This window comes from Pleurodeles waltl, chromosome 11, assembly GCF_031143425.1.
Source record: "Pleurodeles waltl isolate 20211129_DDA chromosome 11, aPleWal1.hap1.20221129, whole genome shotgun sequence".
NCBI lineage: Eukaryota > Metazoa > Chordata > Amphibia > Caudata > Salamandridae > Pleurodeles > Pleurodeles waltl.
In genome coordinates, this window is record NC_090450.1 from 359,351,270 (window position 1) to 359,369,764 (window position 18,495).

General features: G+C 44.7%; 1 protein-coding gene across 1 annotated transcript in view; it reads right to left on the reverse strand.

The window, feature by feature from the left end:
- LOC138266621 (allantoinase, mitochondrial-like) overlaps positions 1-18,495 on the reverse strand; it is a 1,999,095-nt gene that overhangs the window by 1,563,397 nt on the left and 417,203 nt on the right. Inside the window, exon 3 of the mRNA XM_069215446.1 lies at positions 13,993-14,144. Within this exon, the coding sequence (XP_069071547.1) occupies positions 13,993-14,144 (152 nt within the window). The remainder of the gene's footprint in view (positions 1-13,992; positions 14,145-18,495) is intronic.

Here is an 18,495-nt window from a genome sequence, read left to right on the forward strand (position 1 = left end):
CTGCCCTGGGTATAGGGTGAGCATCAGTTTTGGTTACCAAGTTGAGACCTCTATAGTCTACACAAAACCGCATTTCCTTCTTTCCATCTTTGGAATGGGGTTTTGGTACCAGTACCACAGGAGAAGCCCATGGACTGTCAGAGTGCTCAACCACTCCTAGTTCTAACATTTTCTGGACCTCTTGCTTTATGCAGTCCCTGACATGGTCAGGCTGCCTATAGATCTTACTTTTGACAGGTAAACTGTCTCCAGTATCTATAGTGTGCTCACACCAAGAAGTGGTACCTGGCACAGTAGAGAAGAGTTCAGAGAATTGATCTAGGAGATTTATGCAATTGTCTTTCTGCTCAGCAGTGAGACAATCAGCCAAAACTACACCTTCCACAAGAGCATCTTGTTCTGTGGAAGAGAAGTGATCAGGTAGAGGATCACTGTCTTCTTCCTGTCCCTCATCAGTTGCCATGAGCAGGGTGAGATCAGCCCTGTCATAGTAGGGTTTCAGGCGGTTGATATGGAGCACCCTAAGGGGACTCCTGGCAGTGCCTAAGTCAACTAAATAAGTGACTTCTCCCTTCTTTTCAACAATTGTGTGGGGACCACTCCATTTATCTTGGAGTGCTCTTGGGGCCACAGGCTCCAAGACCCACACTTTCTGCCCTGGTTGGTACTGAACCAAAACAGACTTCTGATCATGCCATTGCTTCTGGAGCTCTTGGCTGGCCTGAAGGTTTTTACTGGCCTTTTTCATGTACTCAGCCATCCTTGATCTGAGGCCAAGTACATAGTCCACAATATCCTGCTTAGGAGCTTTTAAAGGTTGTTCCCAACCCTCCTTTACAAGTGTGAGTGGATCCCTAACAGGGTGTCCAAAAAGAAGTTCAAAGGGGGTGAAGCCCACTCCTTTCTGGGGTACCTCCCTGTAGGCAAAAAGGAGGCATGGTAGAAGGATATCCCATCTCCTGCGGAGTTTTTCAGGGAGACCCATAATCATGCCTTTGAGAGTTTTATTAAATCTCTCCACCAGTCCATTTGTTTGTGGATGATAGGGTGTTGTGAACTTGTACGTTACACCACACTCCTTCCACATGGCCTTTAAGTATGCAGACATGAAATTGCTTCCCCTGTCTGATACTACTTCCTTTGGGAAGCCCACCCTGGAAAATATTCCCAGGAGGGCCTTTGCCACTGCAGGTGCTGTAGTGGTCCTTAAAGGAATAGCTTCAGGATATCTTGTGGCATGGTCCACTACCACTAAGATAAACCTATTGCCTGAAGCAGTAGGAGGGTCAAGGGGGCCAACTATGTCAACCCCTACCCTTTCAAAGGGAACCCCAACCACAGGCAGTGGGATAAGGGGTGCCTTTGGGGTGCCACCTGTCTTGCCACTGGCTTGACAGGTTTCACAGGACTTACAAAATTCCTTTGTGTCCTCAGACATCCTAGGCCAATGAAACAGGGGAACAAGCCTGTCCCAAGTTTTCATTTGTCCTAGATGCCCAGCTAAGGGAATGTCATGTGCCAGTGTTAGGAGGAACTTTCTGTACTCCTGAGGAATCACTAATCTCCTGGCAGCTCCAGGTTTAGGATCCCTATGCTCAGTGTACAAGAGGTTGTCCTCCCAGTAAACTCTGTGAGAGTCACTGACATCCCCATTAGCCTGTTTGACAGCTTGCTGTCGGAGACCCTCTAATGTGGGACAGGTTTGCTGTGCCACACTCAGCTCCTCTCTGGCAGGCCCCCCTTCACCCAAAAGCTCAGCAGTGTCTGCTTCCAGCTCCTCTGGTGTAGGTTCTGCACAGGGAGGGAATTCTTCTTCCTCAGAAGTTGAATCCACTGTAGAGGGAGGGATAGTAGGAAGTGGTTTGCTTCTACTAGCCCTAGCTTTAGGGAGCACTTGGTCCATTGTTCCAGGATCCACGCTTCCCTGTCCTTTTTGCTTTTTGGCCTGAGCCCTTGTCAAAGCAAAAATATGCCCTGGGATGCCCAGCATTGCTGCATGGGCCTCCAACTCCACATCTGACCAAGCTGATGTCTCCAAATCATTCCCTAATAGACAGTCTACAGGTAAATCTGAAGCTACCACAACTTTCTTTGGACCAGTAACCCCCCCCCAGTTGAGATTTACAACAGCCATGGGGTGGCTAAGTGTGTTGTTGTGAGCATCGGTTACTTGGTACTGGTGACCAAGTAGGTGTTGTTCAGGGTGGACCAGTTTCTCTATGACCATAGTCACACTGGCACCAGTGTCCCTGTAGGCCTGAACCACAACACCATTTATTAGGGGTAGCTGCTTGTACTTATCCATATTAAGGGGACAAGCAACTAAGGTGGCTAAATCAATAGCCCCCTCAGAGACTAACACAGCCTCTGTGGCCTCCCTAACAAGGCCAATCCCAACTAAATTACCAAAAGTGAGCCCAGCTACTCCCTTGGATTGGCTATTAGTAGGTTTGCTCCCACCACCACTGCTATTAGTAGGGACACTAGGTGTAGCAGTAGGGGTTGTAGTGGTAGGAGCAGTGGTGCCTTTCTTTGGACAACTGGGATCTGTTGTCCAATGGCCTTTTATTTTACATAAATAGCACCATGGTTTCTTTTCCTTGTTCTGATTAAAGGAGGATTTGGACCCACCACCCCCACCAGAGTGTTTTTGTGGGCCTGATGAAGACTCATTTTTAGATTTGTCCCCACCCTTGTCTGAAGACTTACCATCCTTCTTTTTGTTGCCATCTTTGTCACCCCCTGTATGAACTTTTCTGTTCACTCTTGTTCTGACCCATTTGTCTGCCTTCTTTCCCAATTCTGGGGGAGAGGTCAGATCAGAGTCCACCAAGTACTGTTGCAACAAATCAGACACACAATTATTAAGAATATGCTCTCTCAGGATTAAGTTATACAGGCTGTCATGATCAGTAACTTTACTGCCATGTAACCACCCCTCCAAGGCCTTCACTGAATGGTCAATGAAATCAACCCAGTCTTGTGAAGACTCCTTTTTGGTCTCTCTGAACTTTATCCTGTACTGTTCAGTGGTTAAGCCATAACCATCCAGGAGTGCATTCTTAAGAACTTGGAAATTATTAGCATCATTTTCTTTCACAGTAAGGAGCCTATCCCTACCTTTTCCACTAAATGATAGCCATAGGATAGCAGCCCACTGCCTTTGAGGGACATCCTGTACAACACAGGCCCTCTCAAGTGCAGCAAACCACTTGTTAATGTCATCCCCCTCCTTATAAGGGGGAACTATCTTGTGCAGATTCCTGGAATCATGCTCTTTTGCAGGATGACTATGGGGAATACTGCTGCTGCCACCATGGGTATCTAAACCCAACTTCTGTCTTTCCTTCTCTAATTCAAAAGACTGTCTATCCAAATCCAGCTGTTGCTTTTTAAGCTTCAGTCTGGTTTGTTCCACCCTCAACTTATTGAGTTCCCTCTCTAACATTCTGTCATCAGGGTTGGTGGGAGGGACATTCCTAGAAACAGAGGTATGATGGGAATGAACAGAAGGAGACCTGTCCCTTACAGAAGCCACCTTAACAGCTTGGCTAACAGAAACATTACTACCAGTATGGTGAGAATAAATGCTTTTGCTATGATGTGAGACAACACTATTTGTATGGTGTGGCTCATCATCATTACCAACTATGCTAGACTGTCTAGTAATGGGCAGGCTAGGAAGTTTCTTTCCTGAATCTTTTCCTGGGGGAGTCCCTGAATCAGATTGGGAACTATTATGTACTTTTTCAACAGATGAGGCACCTATGTCCTTATCCTGTTCTCTAAGCATGTTAAGTAACAGTTCCAAGGAAGGATTCTTCCCTACACTCAAACCTCTCTCTATACAGAGACTCCTTGCTCTTTTCCAGCTAAGGTTGTCATATGCAAGTTTGGACAGATCAACATTTTGGCCTGTGCCAGACATTTTTAGAGAGAGTTAAAGTGATAGTAAAAGATAAAAAGTTTGTCAGAGCTTTTAGAAAGACAGAGAAAAAAAACTTTTAAAACTTTTTAGAACTTTTTAGAAAGTTAGAAGTACTTTTCAGCACTTAGAAAAGAGTGAAAAGAGGAAATGCAAAACATTTTGGCTATGTGTATATACACTGACCTTGTTTTGTATATTTTTCTCTTATGAAAAGTACAATGACAAGAGTGGTAAGTAGTCTCAAAGCACTTATCCCACCACTGCACAACCAATGTAGGAGGCTGGACTGGCTTGTAGTGAGTACCAAGGGGTACTTGCACCTTGCACCAGGCCCAGTTATCCCTTATTAGTGTATAGGGTGTCTAGCAGCTTAGGCTGATAGATAATGGTAGCTTAGCAGAGCAGCTTAGGCTGAACTAGGAGACGTGTGAAGCTACTACAGTACCACTTAGTGTCATATGCACAATATCATAGGAAAACACAATACACAGTTATACTAAAAATAAAGGTACTTTATTTTTATGACAATATGCCAAAGTATCTTAGAGTGTACCCTCAGTGAGAGGATAGGAAATATACACAAGATATATATACACAATAGCAAAAATATGCAGTATAGTCTTAGAAAACAGTGCAAACAATGTATAGTTACAATAGGATGCAATGGGGAAACATAGGGATAGGGGCAACACAAACCATATACTCCAAAAGTGGAATGCGAACCACGAATGGACCCCAAACCTATGTGACCTTGTAGAGGGTCGCTGGGACTATTAGAAAATAGTGAGAGTTAGAAAAATAACCCTCCCCAAGACCCTGAAAAGTGAGTGCAAAGTGCACTAAAGTTCCCCTAAGGACAAAGAAGTCGTGTTAGAGGAATAATGCAGGAAAGACACAAACCAGCAATGCAACAACTGTGGATTTCCAATCTAGGGTACCTGTGGAACAAGGGGACCAAGTCCAAAAGTCACAAGCAAGTCGGAGATGGGCAAATGCCCAGGAAATGCCAGCTGCGGGTGCAAAGAAGCTTCTACTGGACAGAAGAAGCTGAGGTTTCTGCAGAAACAAAAAGGGCTAGAGACTTCCCCTTTGGTGGACGGATCCCTCTCGCCGTGGAGAGTTGTGCAGAAGTGTTTTCCCGCCGAAAGAACGCCAACAAGCCTTGCTAGCTGCAAATCGTGCAGTTAGCGTTTTTGGACGCTGCTGAGGCCCAGGAGGGACCAGGAGGTCTCAAATTGGACCAGCAGAGAGGGGGGATGTCGAGCAAGACAAGGAGCCCTCTCTGAAGCCGGTAGCACCCGGAAAAGTGCCAGAAACAGGCACTACAAGGATGCGTGAAACGATGCTCGCTGAAGTTGCACAAAGGAGTCCCACGTCGCCGGAGACCAACTTAGAAAGTCGTGCAATGCAGGTTAGAGTGCCGTAGACCCAGGCTTGGCTGTGCACAAAGGATTTCCGCCGGAAGTGCACAGGAGCCGGAGTAGCTGCAAAAGTCGCGGTTCCTAGCAATGCAGCTCAGCGAGGTGAGGCAAGGACTTACCTCCACCAAACTTGGACTGAAGAGTCACTGGACTGTGGGGGTCACTTGGACAGAGTCGCTGGATTCAAGGGACCTCGCTCGTCGTGCTGAGAGGAGACCCAAGGGACCGGTAATGCAGCTTTTTGGTGCCTGCGGTTGCAGGGGGAAGATTCCGTCGACCCACGGGAGATTTCTTCGGAGCTTCTGGTGCAGAGAGGAGGCAGACTACCCCCACAGCATGCACAAGCAGGAAAACAGTCGAGAAGGCGGCAGGATCAGCGTTACAGAGTTGCAGTAGTCGTCTTTGCTACTATGTTGCAGGTTTGCAGGCTTCCAGCGCGGTCAGCAGTCGATTCCTTATCAGAAGGTGAAGAGAGAGATGCAGAGGAACTCGGATGAGCTCTTGCATTCGTTATCTGAAGTTTCCCCAGAGACAGAGACCCTAAATAGCCAGAAAAGAGGGTTTGGCTACCTAGGAGAGAGGATAGGCTACTAACACCTGAAGGAGCCTATCAGCAGGAGTCTCTGACATCACCTGGTGGCACTGGCCACTCAGAGCAGTCCAGTGCGCCAGCAGCACCTCTGTTTCCAAGATGGCAGAGGTCTGGAGCACACTGGAGGAGCTCTGGACACCTCCCAGGGGAGGTGCAGGTCAGGGGAGTGGTCACTCCCCTTTCCTTTGTCCAGTTTCGCGCCAGAGCAGGGGCTAAGGGGTCCCTGAACCGGTGTAGACTGGCTTATGCAGAATTGGGCACCTCTGTGCCCAACAAAGCATTTCCAGAGGCTGGGGGAGGCTACTCCTCCCCTGCCTTCACACCATTTTCCAAAGGGAGAGGGTGTCACACCCTCTCTCAGAGGAAGTTCTTTGTTCTGCCATCCTGGGCCAGGCCTGGCTGGACCCCAGGAGGGCAGATGCCTGTCTGAGGGGTTGGCAGCAGCAGCAGCTGCAGTGAAACCCCAGGAAGGGCAGTTTGGCAGTACCAGGGTCTGTGCTACAGACCACTGGGATCATGGGATTGTGCCAACTATGCCAGGATGGCATAGAGGGGGCAATTCCATGATCATAGACATGTTACATGGCCATATTCGGAGTTACCATTGTGAAGCTACATATAGGTAGTGACCTATATGTAGTGCACGCGTGTAATGGTGTCCCCGCACTCACAAAGTTCAGGGAATTGGCTCTGAACAATGTGGGGGCACCTTGGCTAGTGCCGGGGTGCCCTCACACTAAGTAACTTTGCACCTAACCTTTACCAGGTAAAGGTTAGACATATAGGTGACTTATAAGTTACTTAAGTGCAGTGTAAAATGGCTGTGAAATAACGTGGACGTTATTTCACTCAGGCTGCAGTGGCAGGCCTGTGTAAGAATTGTCAGAGCTCCCTATGGGTGGCAAAAGAAATGCTGCAGCCCATAGGGATCTCCTGGAACCCCAATACCCTGGGTACCTCAGTACCATATACTAGGGAATTATAAGGGTGTTCCAGTAAGCCAATGTAAATTGGTAAAAATGGTCACTAGCCTGTTAGTGACAATTTGGAAAGAAATGAGAGAGCATAACCACTGAGGTTCTGATTAGCAGAGCCTCAGTGAGACAGTTAGTCACTACACAGGTAACACATTCAGGCACACTTATGAGCACTGGGGCCCTGGGTTACCACGGTCCCAGTGACACATACAACTAAAACAACATATATACAGTGAAAAATGGGGGTAACATGCCAGGCAAGATGGTACTTTCCTACAAACCCCTTAACACGGATTACCTCTTGCCCTGAGAGGTAATCCTTTGTTGTAGAGGATCTCATCAACTTTGTAAATTGTAATCCATTTTCAATGTGAATTTGCAAATACGTGGTTAAAACACCTGCAGTCTCATTCTTTGAAAGTGATTGTCATTCTTTGAACACCTATCCTTATCTGATTGAACACAGGCTAATTTCCTGGAGACAACTGCCTTGACTTTGGTTATGTGAAAGGCATTAAATATTGCAAGTTAGCTATTACCACCCGTTAATTTTAAAGAGTGCAGACGAGAGATGAAGATAGTTATCTGCACTTGAGTAGAATTGTGCTTCTGATCCCTTTAACATGCCAAATTAAGGCATGTGTTTTCAAAACTACGCTTTCATAAAATAAATTCAAGGTGGCATAATATCTACAATTTTTAATACTGATATATCTGTTTTTTATTTTCTCTGCACAATGGGCCAGATACTCGAAGCATTTTTCTGTGCGCAAACGGCCTGATGCAAACAGAAAAAAGCATTTTGGAACGTTCAAATGCTATTTGTGGTTTGGTAATCTATTACCAAATCGCACAGTAGGTTTGCGTTGGTTTTAGAAAGGGGCGTGTCAAGGACATCCCTTCCTAATAGCGAGCATCAGGGGGATGTAGGAATGTTTTGCGACCAGGAATGCAGTTGCAAAACCTTAGCAGTTACCACCATCTTCAAGTTGGTGGTAACCCAATCGCAGTCGCAAGGGACCCCTTCCTCTTTGCAAATGGGGGTGCAAACATTTTTTAAGAGCAGGCAGTGGTCCCAGGTTCCACCGCCTACTCTTAAAAATGAAAAGTAACCTTTTCAGCTTTCTTTTCATGATGTATCCCATTTTCTTTTAAGGAAAACAGGCTGCATTAAAAAATGCTTTATTTAAAAAGCAATCACAGACATGGTGGTCTGCTGACCTCAGCAGGCCACTATCCCTGTGATTGTAGCCATTCACAATGGTTCACAAATTGCGACCCGCCCCATGAATATTGATGAGGAATGTCCATTTGCGCCCCACTGCAAATCGCTAACAGTGTTAAACACACTGTAACACATCACAGTTTGTGATTTCTTAATAGTGAATCGCAAAAATGCGCTATTAGGAAATCACACAGTGCTTTTTTGGTACATCTGGGCCAATGTTGGATATTTGGAGGCACATTGTAGGAATGTACCATCTTTCTTGGCATGTTACACCCAATTTCTGCCTGTTTGTCTGCCTGTTTGTCAGTGTGTTTTGCCTGTCTCACTGGGATCCTGCTGGCCAGAACCCCAGTGCTCATAGTTTGTGGCCTATGTGTGTTGTCAGTATGCTTGACGGTGTCACTGAAGGTCTGCTAACCAGAACTCCGGTGCTTATGCACTCTCTACTTACCAAATTTGTAACTATAGTTTAGTGACTCCACATTCCAATTCTGATTGGCATACTGGACCCCCCTTATAAGTCCCTAGTATATGGGACCTAGGTACCCAGGGCATTGGGGTTCCAGGAGATCACTGTGGGCTGCAGTATTTCTTTTACCACCCATAAGGAGATCATACAAACCTTTCTTCAGGTCTGCCACTGCAGCCTGAGTGAAATAGTTTACACTCTATTTCACAGCCATTTTCAATGCACTAAAGGAACTTATAAGTCACCTACATGTCTAACCCTCATTTACTGAAGGCTAGGTGCAAAGTTACTGTGTGTGAGAGCACCCTTGCACTAGCAAAGGTGGCCCCACATTGTCCAGGGCCAATTCTCCGTTGCGGCGACACCATTATAATTGTGCACTACATATATGTCAATACATATATGTAGCTTCACAATGATATCCCCGAATATTGCCATGTAAGGTGTCTAAGATCATGGAATTGACCCCCAATCTAAATCTGATATTGGGGGGGCAATCCCATGCACCCTGGGGGCTCCACCATGGACCCCTGTACTGCCAAGCCAGCTCTCTGAGGTTTCCACTGCAGCCCCAGCTGCAGCTACCTCACAGAGAGGTTTCTGCCCTCCGGAGGACTGAGCAGCTCAATCCCAGGAAGGCAGAACAATACATTTCCTTTGGGAAGAGGGTGTTACACCCTCTCCCTTTAGAAATAGTTGTTACAGGATTGGGAGGGGTAGCCTCCCAGAGCCTCTGGAAATGCTTTGAAGGGCAGAGATGTTATCCTTCTTGTATAAGCCAGTCTACAACAGTTCAGGGACCCCGAGTCCCTGCTCTGGCACGAAACTGTACAAAGGAAAGGGGAGTGACCACTCCCCTGTCCATCACCACCCCAGAGGTGGTGCCCAGAGCTCCTCCAGAGTGTCTCTGGTGTTAGCCATCTTGGATTCCAAGGTGTGGGGAACCTCTGGAGGCCAGTGCCAGCAGGCAACGTCAGAGACCCCTCCTGATACGTGCATACCTGGGTAGGTAGCCAATCCCCCTCTCAGGGCTATTTAGGGTCTCTCCTCTGGATGTTTCCTCAGAATCAGTTTGCAAGACTCCTCCAGGACTCCTCTGCATCCACTGCTTCAGCTTCTGACCGTTGGATCAATTGCAGACTGCTCAAGCAACCGCTGTAACTGCAACAAAGTATCCACGAAGGCTACTGTAACCTGCAACTTCAGCTCAAGCCAGCAATTGCAATAGTTTCCAAGGTGTGCACGCACTGAGGACTGCCTGTCTTCACCCTGCACCAGAAGAACCAAAGGAATCTCCAGTGGAGTGACAGTGTCACTTCCCTGCTTCAGCAGACACCCTTCTGCGACAACTGGTACTCTGGGACTCCTGTCCTGGTGACGAGTGTGATCCCTTGGAATGCAGGTGTTGGATTGAAGTGACCCAGTCTGTCCGAAGGTCAAGCTGTCTAAAGTTGGTGGAGGTAAGAGCTTGCCTCCCCCTGCTGCAACAGTACCCCTGTGTACTGCGTCCTCTGTAGCTCCTTGGGCTTCTGTGCATTTCTTCCAAAATTCCTGTGTGCACAGCATAGCCCAGGTCCCTGGCACTCTATCCTGTGACGCTCAGCTCCCTGAGTTATTCTCCGGTGGTGTGGGACTTTTCTTCCAACCAGACAATCCACTTGTGCACCTTCTTCCAGGTTGTCAGGGGCTCCTGTTCTTCCTGGACTCTTCTTTGACTTCTGGGCTTGGTCTCCTCTCTTCACAGGACTTCAGGTCCAGGAATCCATCGCTGGTTTCTAGCAGTCTTGCTTGGTCCTTGCAAAATCCTTTATCACGACTTATAGTGTGTTCTGAGGAAACTTGCTGTACTTTACTCCTGTTTTCCTGGGCTCTGGGGTGGGGTATTTTACTTACCTTTGGTGTTTTCTTACACTCCCAGCACCCCTCTTCACACTACACTTACCTAAGGGGGAATTCATTATTTGCATTCCACTATTTTAGTATATGGTTTGTGTTGCCCCTAGGCCTATTGCAATCTATTGTGTTTTTCTCTTTTCACACTATTTTCTGACTGTGTACTTACCTGATTTTCGTTACTAGTGTATATAGTGTGTGCAATACTTACCTCCAGAAGGAGTATTACCTCCAAGATATTTTTGGCCTTGTGTCACTGAAATAAAGTACCTTTATTTTTGGTACCAATTAGTATTATCTTTTATTGTGTATAAGTACTGTATTGCTATAGTGGTATTGCAGGAGCTTTGCATGTCTCCTAGTTCAGCCTTGGCTGGTCTGCTACAGCTACCTCTAGACAGCCTAAGCTGCTAGAACACTGCCTAGATTTCAGTAACAAGGGATAACTGGACCTGGTATAAGGTGTAAGTACCTTAGGTACCCACTACAAACCAGGCCAGCCTCCTACACACATAATGAATTGTTGCTTGCCAGTAATGTTCATTATTGTGAATGTCCCTTCCTCTTCCTAACTAAAATGAGTTGAGGTTGCTACCTTGAGCTTCCAGCACTTCCTACCATAGTCTCTTTTTTGTTAGTTTCCTTCAGGATAACCCACACCTTACAAAATAAAACATACTTCTGCACATACATTTCCTGTTCACAATAAGCCCACAAACATATAGCCAATGAAAGGCCAGGCGGGGGGGACGGGGAGGACAGTTGGAACACAATTGCAGGGATGAGGAATGAAAAATCAGAGTAAAGAAGATTAATAGTTATTAATTCACACTTCACTACCTCATCTCCTTCCTTATCCCAGTCCTACCTAACCTAACCTTGTGTTATGCCCTTGTCAAGACTAGGTTAGGATGGAAGAACATAACGAATATAAACAGAAATACTGCTGCAAATCAATTAATTTTTATTAGAAAGAAAAGAAAACAACGGTTGACTCACTGACCATACATATATCTCGATGTAGAATTATTACAATCACTACACACTGGTGCTCAGGTGTTCCTCAACAGGTGGTGACTGAAGATTAGGTGACAACTAGGAGACCACTGGCTGTAGTTGCTGTTCTGGATATATTTTTCCATGTGAGTAGAAGAATCACCAGGAAACCCAAAATCTGTTTCGTCATAATTCAGGGACATGCCAGAGGACATTAAAGAAAATAAGGAAGTAGAAATCATGGGATGCTCAGGATCTGTTGGTTAATTTTATCAGAGATTTGACCATAGCTCAAAGGGACTCTCACAATATCTTTTGAGAATGAGTAAATTAATGGCAACTTTCCATAAGATCAGGTTAATTACTCCCCATGGAAAAATGTATTCAATAAAATGCAGCATTTATCTTATCCCCTTGGATGTTTCCTGATTTCCATGTGCAGCCTATGTTCTGCACTTTCCCCTGATGGTGCTTCTAACGGATTTTGCTGATGATCTACATGCTTTGCTGACAAAACCGAACTGAATGCTGAACCCAGGAGAGTTATATACTAATTCAAATGTTATTTTCCCCTGACCTGCTTTCTTGAGTAGAGCTAGCATGCTGACACCTGCCACTTTTTGCTTTAGTTAGTCTAACTTAGCCTGAAAAAGATGTTTTTCCATATCATTTCTGTCTTTTCTTTTCGACTTTTGTCCACATGTGTTAGCCTGCTCCCACACATGCTTTCCCTCATTTGAATAGGAGTAGGGAGATCCTGTCCCAAACCCTGTAATCTGAATTTGAGTTGACTAGTGTCTTTAAATATTGAATTAAAAATGTGTATCTGTTTCACAAGTGATTGCTTTATTAATATGTATTATTCTTCTTGAATGCCTAATGGTGTTGATGTTGAGTAGATTAAACGTGTTCCTTGATTGGATCAGCCTATTGTGTTCATGTATCTCTATAACTTGATTCTGTGCACAATTTATGTGAATTTGGCTTTGTGGTTAGAAAATAAAGCTTTGAAACTTTTCATTGATTGGAGTTTTCTTCCGTGGCCACAGGGGTCATGGTGTTTAAACTGATGTTTGGGTTTGAATTGATTATTGATGGTTACCACACTCTTCACTGAGCAAAAAGATCCATCGACCTGAGGGAAAGGAAGCCTTCTTTAACTCTGCGAAGGGTGAGGGGAAAACATGTTAGCAGCCACTGCACTGCTCTTCCCCTCTCCGCGTCAGAGAAAACAAGCAGGCCACTGTACCATTGTCTCCCACAAGCATTGGGCCCATTTAAGAATCAAAGCAGGCAACTTCAAAATTTTCGCCAAGAAAACCCAGTTGATAGCCTACATATAACAATTATAGTGTGTCAATGCAGCAGTTCCCAAGAAACTGTAAGAAGCTCGATAAAAGTGATCACCAAAAATAAACCTGGTGTAGGAGGCGGAATTATGAATTATGTTGCAAGGAGCTGATTATCCTGAAGGATAGTAACAACGAAAGAGGCTTAGTTAAGCTAAATTGTTTGTAGAGTGAAAACATGTTAATTTACTTTTAGACTGATTACAGGTAATGTAGGTATACATTTTAAAATGGCTACTGTTGTTTGTCATCTTGCTTTGTGACATGTGAGCATTTTGTTTCTAGATGAGCCACAATGCTAATTAACAAACGTAATGTTCTTTTGTCTTCTTTCTCATGTGAATTTTGTTTCTTTTATTTATGATAATCATTGAATGTGTTCATGAATAGCAGATTCAGAGGAAACCTGCAGAATACACCATGGTCTGTGTATCTCATCCTAAAACAGATAATGTAAATTTGAAAGATTCTGAGAGAAGAATGTATTCTGAGGAGACCTTATAATTTAACAAGCGCATAATCACATCATCTTGCTTAATCCTGATTGCGCAGTCTTATGACAACTGTATGGAGATCTGTAACAAATGTAATGTTTTTAATATAGCTCAGATTTTAATTGAGTGGTCAGCTTCAGATTTGAACTTAGAATTAGAATGAAGCACAGCAGGGCATTTTAGAGTGCTCTTCCAAGTGAAAGCTGACTTTCCTCTGTCACTTCCTTTGAGCTACCCATGATGGTTCGTCCTTTGGATTTAAGATTTCATTTTACATTGAATTGCATTTTAACTGAAACATACACATTTTGATTATTGAGTGTTGCTAACTTGATTTTGCTTTCTGTAAACCATTAACCTTTGATAAACCTTCATGGTTTGAAAACTAAAATACTATTATTTTTTTGTGGAGCCTTATGTGCTTCACATTTATTGAATGTATTGGCAAGTTGACCAAGCTCACTTATGAAACTCGATTAATCCAAAAGCACTATGGGGAGTACTTCAGTTTGGAAAGAACCTTTTCAACCACCAAACAAGCAACCTATTTCCCTGTTAGTATAATGAAACATTGTGGCGAGGGATATGTTTTTCATGTAGGACAATTGAGCCTTTTTGCCATTCTTAAAACATGGCCATTCTTACAGTGGCATGTCCACTAGAGTGGTGATCCCTCCTGCAGCAGCAGCCTTGGTTACACTCCAATAGCCTTCCCAGTCTGTGCGTCCTGGCTCATTTACATGGACGTGTGGGTCAATCACCCCTGGCATGACCACCAGATTTCCGACGTCTAAAATCTGTAAGAGAGATAGAGGAAAAAGTATCATCACTGACAGTTACTTGAATTCACAGTACAACAGATTACCTATCTGATTTTCAGCATTGGCCAGACATTATTAGACTTACTGGTCAGAAGCCCTCATTTTGATGTTCTTAGTAGGGATCACAGCCCTTTCATCTAACCTTTCATCTCTCTGAAATGTATGCCTCTTCAGTCCTTTCACACACATTATACTTGCTAATTTATATAAAACACATTTGATTTCTACTTACTGTTTTTGTACGTTCTTCTTAAATACCATATCTATATACATCTCAATGACCTCTTTTGAATATGCAGACATCACATAGAACTTTATTTAATGTTTTGCAGACAGGATAACTCATCACAAATTTTGTGGGTGTCCACCCACTGTAATACAAGTGCATAATAACCTCTGGTACTCGTAATACAGGTGACAGGATATCCATCCCTTTTTGCCAGAGTATCCCAACTGCAAAACTCTAAATAAGACCCATAGTTACTTCTCTTCCCACGGTTGAGTACTTTGATCTTCAGGTGCATCAACTTAGATGGGCTCCTAGCCACCTTCATAATATATATTTCCCCAAACCTTTGCCTAGCAGTTATACAATGGTCCATGCACTAGTCATCTCCTGCACTGGCTCCACAACAGTGCTATCTAATGGGTTAAATCACAACAGATATGAAGGAAGGAGGCAGGTCTAAGGCTAGGCGTTAATACAGCCTCTCCTGCTCACTTGTCCTTTTTCATTGAACTCTGGGTGGAGGGAGCACAGATGGTCAATGTTTTCAGCATAGGAGGATGAAATCAGATGAGGGGAAGGAGATTGTGTTGATCAGCAGAGAAAGTCTTGATGAAGTGTACATTTTGATTAATCACCATATGAGGAAGGGAATCAGACTCATTAAGGATGGTATGCTGGAAAATGTGTTGACGCTGTTAACTGGATGATGGACCCAAAAAAAACTTGTGGTAATGGCTGAGAGTGAATTGTCATCTAGGTTAGATATATCAGAAGTGGCATGTTGCAGGAGTGTAGATCAGCCGAACCTTATAGGCATCCAATAAGCTGAGTCGCTTGTGAGTACGTTTCTTCCTGTTTTAAGGATAGAGTATGTATTGTGCAGTAGATACACTCTTACAATTCAAAGCTGACTTATCTGGAAATCAGCTACTCGACAATTGGTTCACGGATTTACAGCTATTGGGATTTGAATTAGGCCAAATGAACAGGGTCAGTGGCCATATAAATTACAAGTTCAAATATGACAAGCTTCATGGGTGTGACATGCATTGCCTTCACTGACTAATCAGTATGAGGAAGAATGACCCCATGCACCAGTCAAAAACTGTCAGAACAGGCTACCATAAAGAACGCATGTTGTTATAAAGATGCCTCTCTGCTGTCAAGTATTAGACAGTAATCTGGATGTATAAAATATTTAGACTTTCTTTATTAGTAACAGTCATATAAGTGGAAGAAACAACCATTCAGGAACAACCCACTATCCTTTTCAGACTCGTCCAGCTCCTGGGGACCACCACCATACTTTCACAAATACCATGTAGGAGCTTATTCTCTACTAGCATGAGTTAAAATCTGTCTAATGGGCAGGTCTGATGTGTTAACTGTCTCTGTGACAAACGTGTGCTGTAAGTTTGACCGAAGGGGCCTGAAGCATTGAGTATCGGCTGCGTCTAACATTAGAGAAATTGCTGCTGCCCCCCACTCAAGGGCAAGTAATCTAGAAGGTTCTGTTATTGGGGAAGGGGCTGTCAGATAGGGCAGAAGTGAAATATTATTCTTCAACTATGTACTCTTCTAAAGGGGATGGAGAATAGGCAATGCAAATGTCAAGGTGATCCTTGTCTGAGATGAGGACAAGTGTCAAAAAGGATGTGCCTTGCATCAAATCTCCTACACAAAGATGTGTCACTCCAGTAAGTTTCCTTTAATGACTCTCGTAAAATGCACATTTGGCACACTCAAAATATTCACGAGCTGGAGACACTCAATGTTCACATGGTAATAATGGGTTTCAAGCAACAATGAGGTGAAGACACTGCTAGTGGTCCCTTGGTAATAATGGGTTTCAAGCAAACAAATGGTGTGCAACAAGTAATCACATTATGTGCAGCAAGATAATGTCATAGAGCCATAGGTCTTGAATTGTTGGGCGTGACAATTCCTTTGTGTTGCAAGAAAATGCAGATTCTAGACAGATCTCACACGATTGCCGGAAGTGCGGAGATCTCGCAAGACCAGTTGAAATCTCAGGTGCCATTTTGAACACTCACATACTTGAGGTCACTGTGTCCTTCAATGTGTGCTTTCTGATTCACGGGTTCAGAACTGTTGCGGAGATCAAGCCCGAGCTGCACAGTCCTGGAAATACATTCCCTCCTTTATCACTGAGAATTCCCAAAAGGAAAACTATTGATAACTGTTGTTTAAGTACTTTGGGTTGCAGTCTGGATCAACACCCTTTCTGGGATTGCGATAAGAAACCTAATTGAAATGCCATTAATTAAACCCAAGACCACTGTATTAAAAGAAATGTATTCTTCTTGATAAAGAAACCTTGAACTAGACCAGACACATCATATCCACTATGGTGGAAAAATAACAGGGAAGTTGTTCAAGTGTGGAGTTAGTTGTCTTTCCTTTACAGGTAAAATATGGTGTTATTCATCTTGTAAAGTAAGAAAGTATGGCGTCATACTGTGAATACTACCCCTGTTCCTTGGTGTAGACAATGCCAACAGAAACATCATCTTGCTCCAGATCTCCTTCCCTGCAGTAATCAATGAGGACCAGAGTGACTGGGGAGGAGCAGGAGAAGGAGGACTATGGACAGTAAGACCAGGAACAGGAAGACAAGGACCTCAGATTCAGATCACAGAGGACTAGGAGACCAGAAGTAAATGGGCCAGCACCATGAAGACCAGAAGTGGAAAGAATGAGGGCTAGCATGACAATGAGACCATAGACCAGAAAGACCAGGAGAAACAGAAGTACTAGGATGCCAAGGCTCAATGGGACAAGGATTAGATGTTCCATGAAGGTCAGACTCGGGTGAACCCTAAACCAAGATTGAAAGGACTGCATGGACTGGGTGACATGTACCATGGAAACTAGTTAGGACCAGGGAAAAAAATAAATCCAAAACCCAGGAGGATACTATTAGGAAGACCAAGACAGAGGGGGCCATGGTCTGAGGGACAAGATCAATGCAGAACTGGAAAAACCAGAGAACCAGGAGAACTTATAGGATGTGATGTTGCAGGAACACTAGAAGGACTTTGAGGGCTAGGGAATCCAAGAACAGTGGGAGCAACAACAAATACCATGGAAAGGAGTGCCAGGGTTAAGAAGACCAATACTATATTCGGAGGGGGTGAGGGTGCTGGCAAGACATGCAAGATGACGGCCACAAGTTGAGGGGTCTCCGAAGCCGATCAGGGGAATATCAATTTCTGCTCCATAGGAACAGGCTCCTGTGTAGCTCCCCCCAGTTAACACTGCCTTCGAGGAAACCAGCGACAAGGGGAAATATCACTCTGCTAACCTGATTCCTGTAGAGCAAAGCCACTGGCTGCAGCATGTACGGTCTGGGCAGAGAGATGCTTCCTGCCCAGGCCTGATGGAGTAGGCGGTTCCTGGGACAGAAGGCGGCGGTCTGTTCCAACCATCTGCTGCTAGGCCCCTGCAGCACTGGATGACTGCCGGGAAATACAAACCAGCTTCACTGCTCCAGCTCTTCGCAGGGCTGCATGTTCAGACCACAGCCTTAATAACAGCTGTGCCGGAGTGCGGCCTTTGAAGTGATGGCCCTGGTTATGACCTGAATAATGACAAGCATGGCACCTGGGCCAGGTGGCGGTGAGTTGTCCTGTCATATGCCCTGATGCAAACACATTGCCAAGAGCCTCCACCTTCCCGAACTCTGCTTTTGAGGCATTCCTTCTCCAATTCCTCATGAACCCTAAGAGCCCAGCAATGCCATTGGCCTGAGGTGGACTCCCTGTGCAACGTTTGGGAATCTGCACTAGCTGATGCCTCTGTAGAGGGTGAATGAGCCTCTTCAGTGGTGCCACAGACCCTAACCACCTGTGGTTGCAGTGACGAGACTGAGTTGATACAAAGGGAGAGGGTGGGCCTGATTTTCATTGTATACCAGGTATACAGCAATTCGTTTGGTGAAATGTAAAGAGTGAAAAATAGGTATCAAGGAAATCTTTGTTTTTCCAAAATGGGCACAAGATAAAGTGTTGAGAAGCAGTGGTTATTTGCACGTCTCTGAATTCCGGGGTTCCCATACTAGCATGGGAATTACAGGGG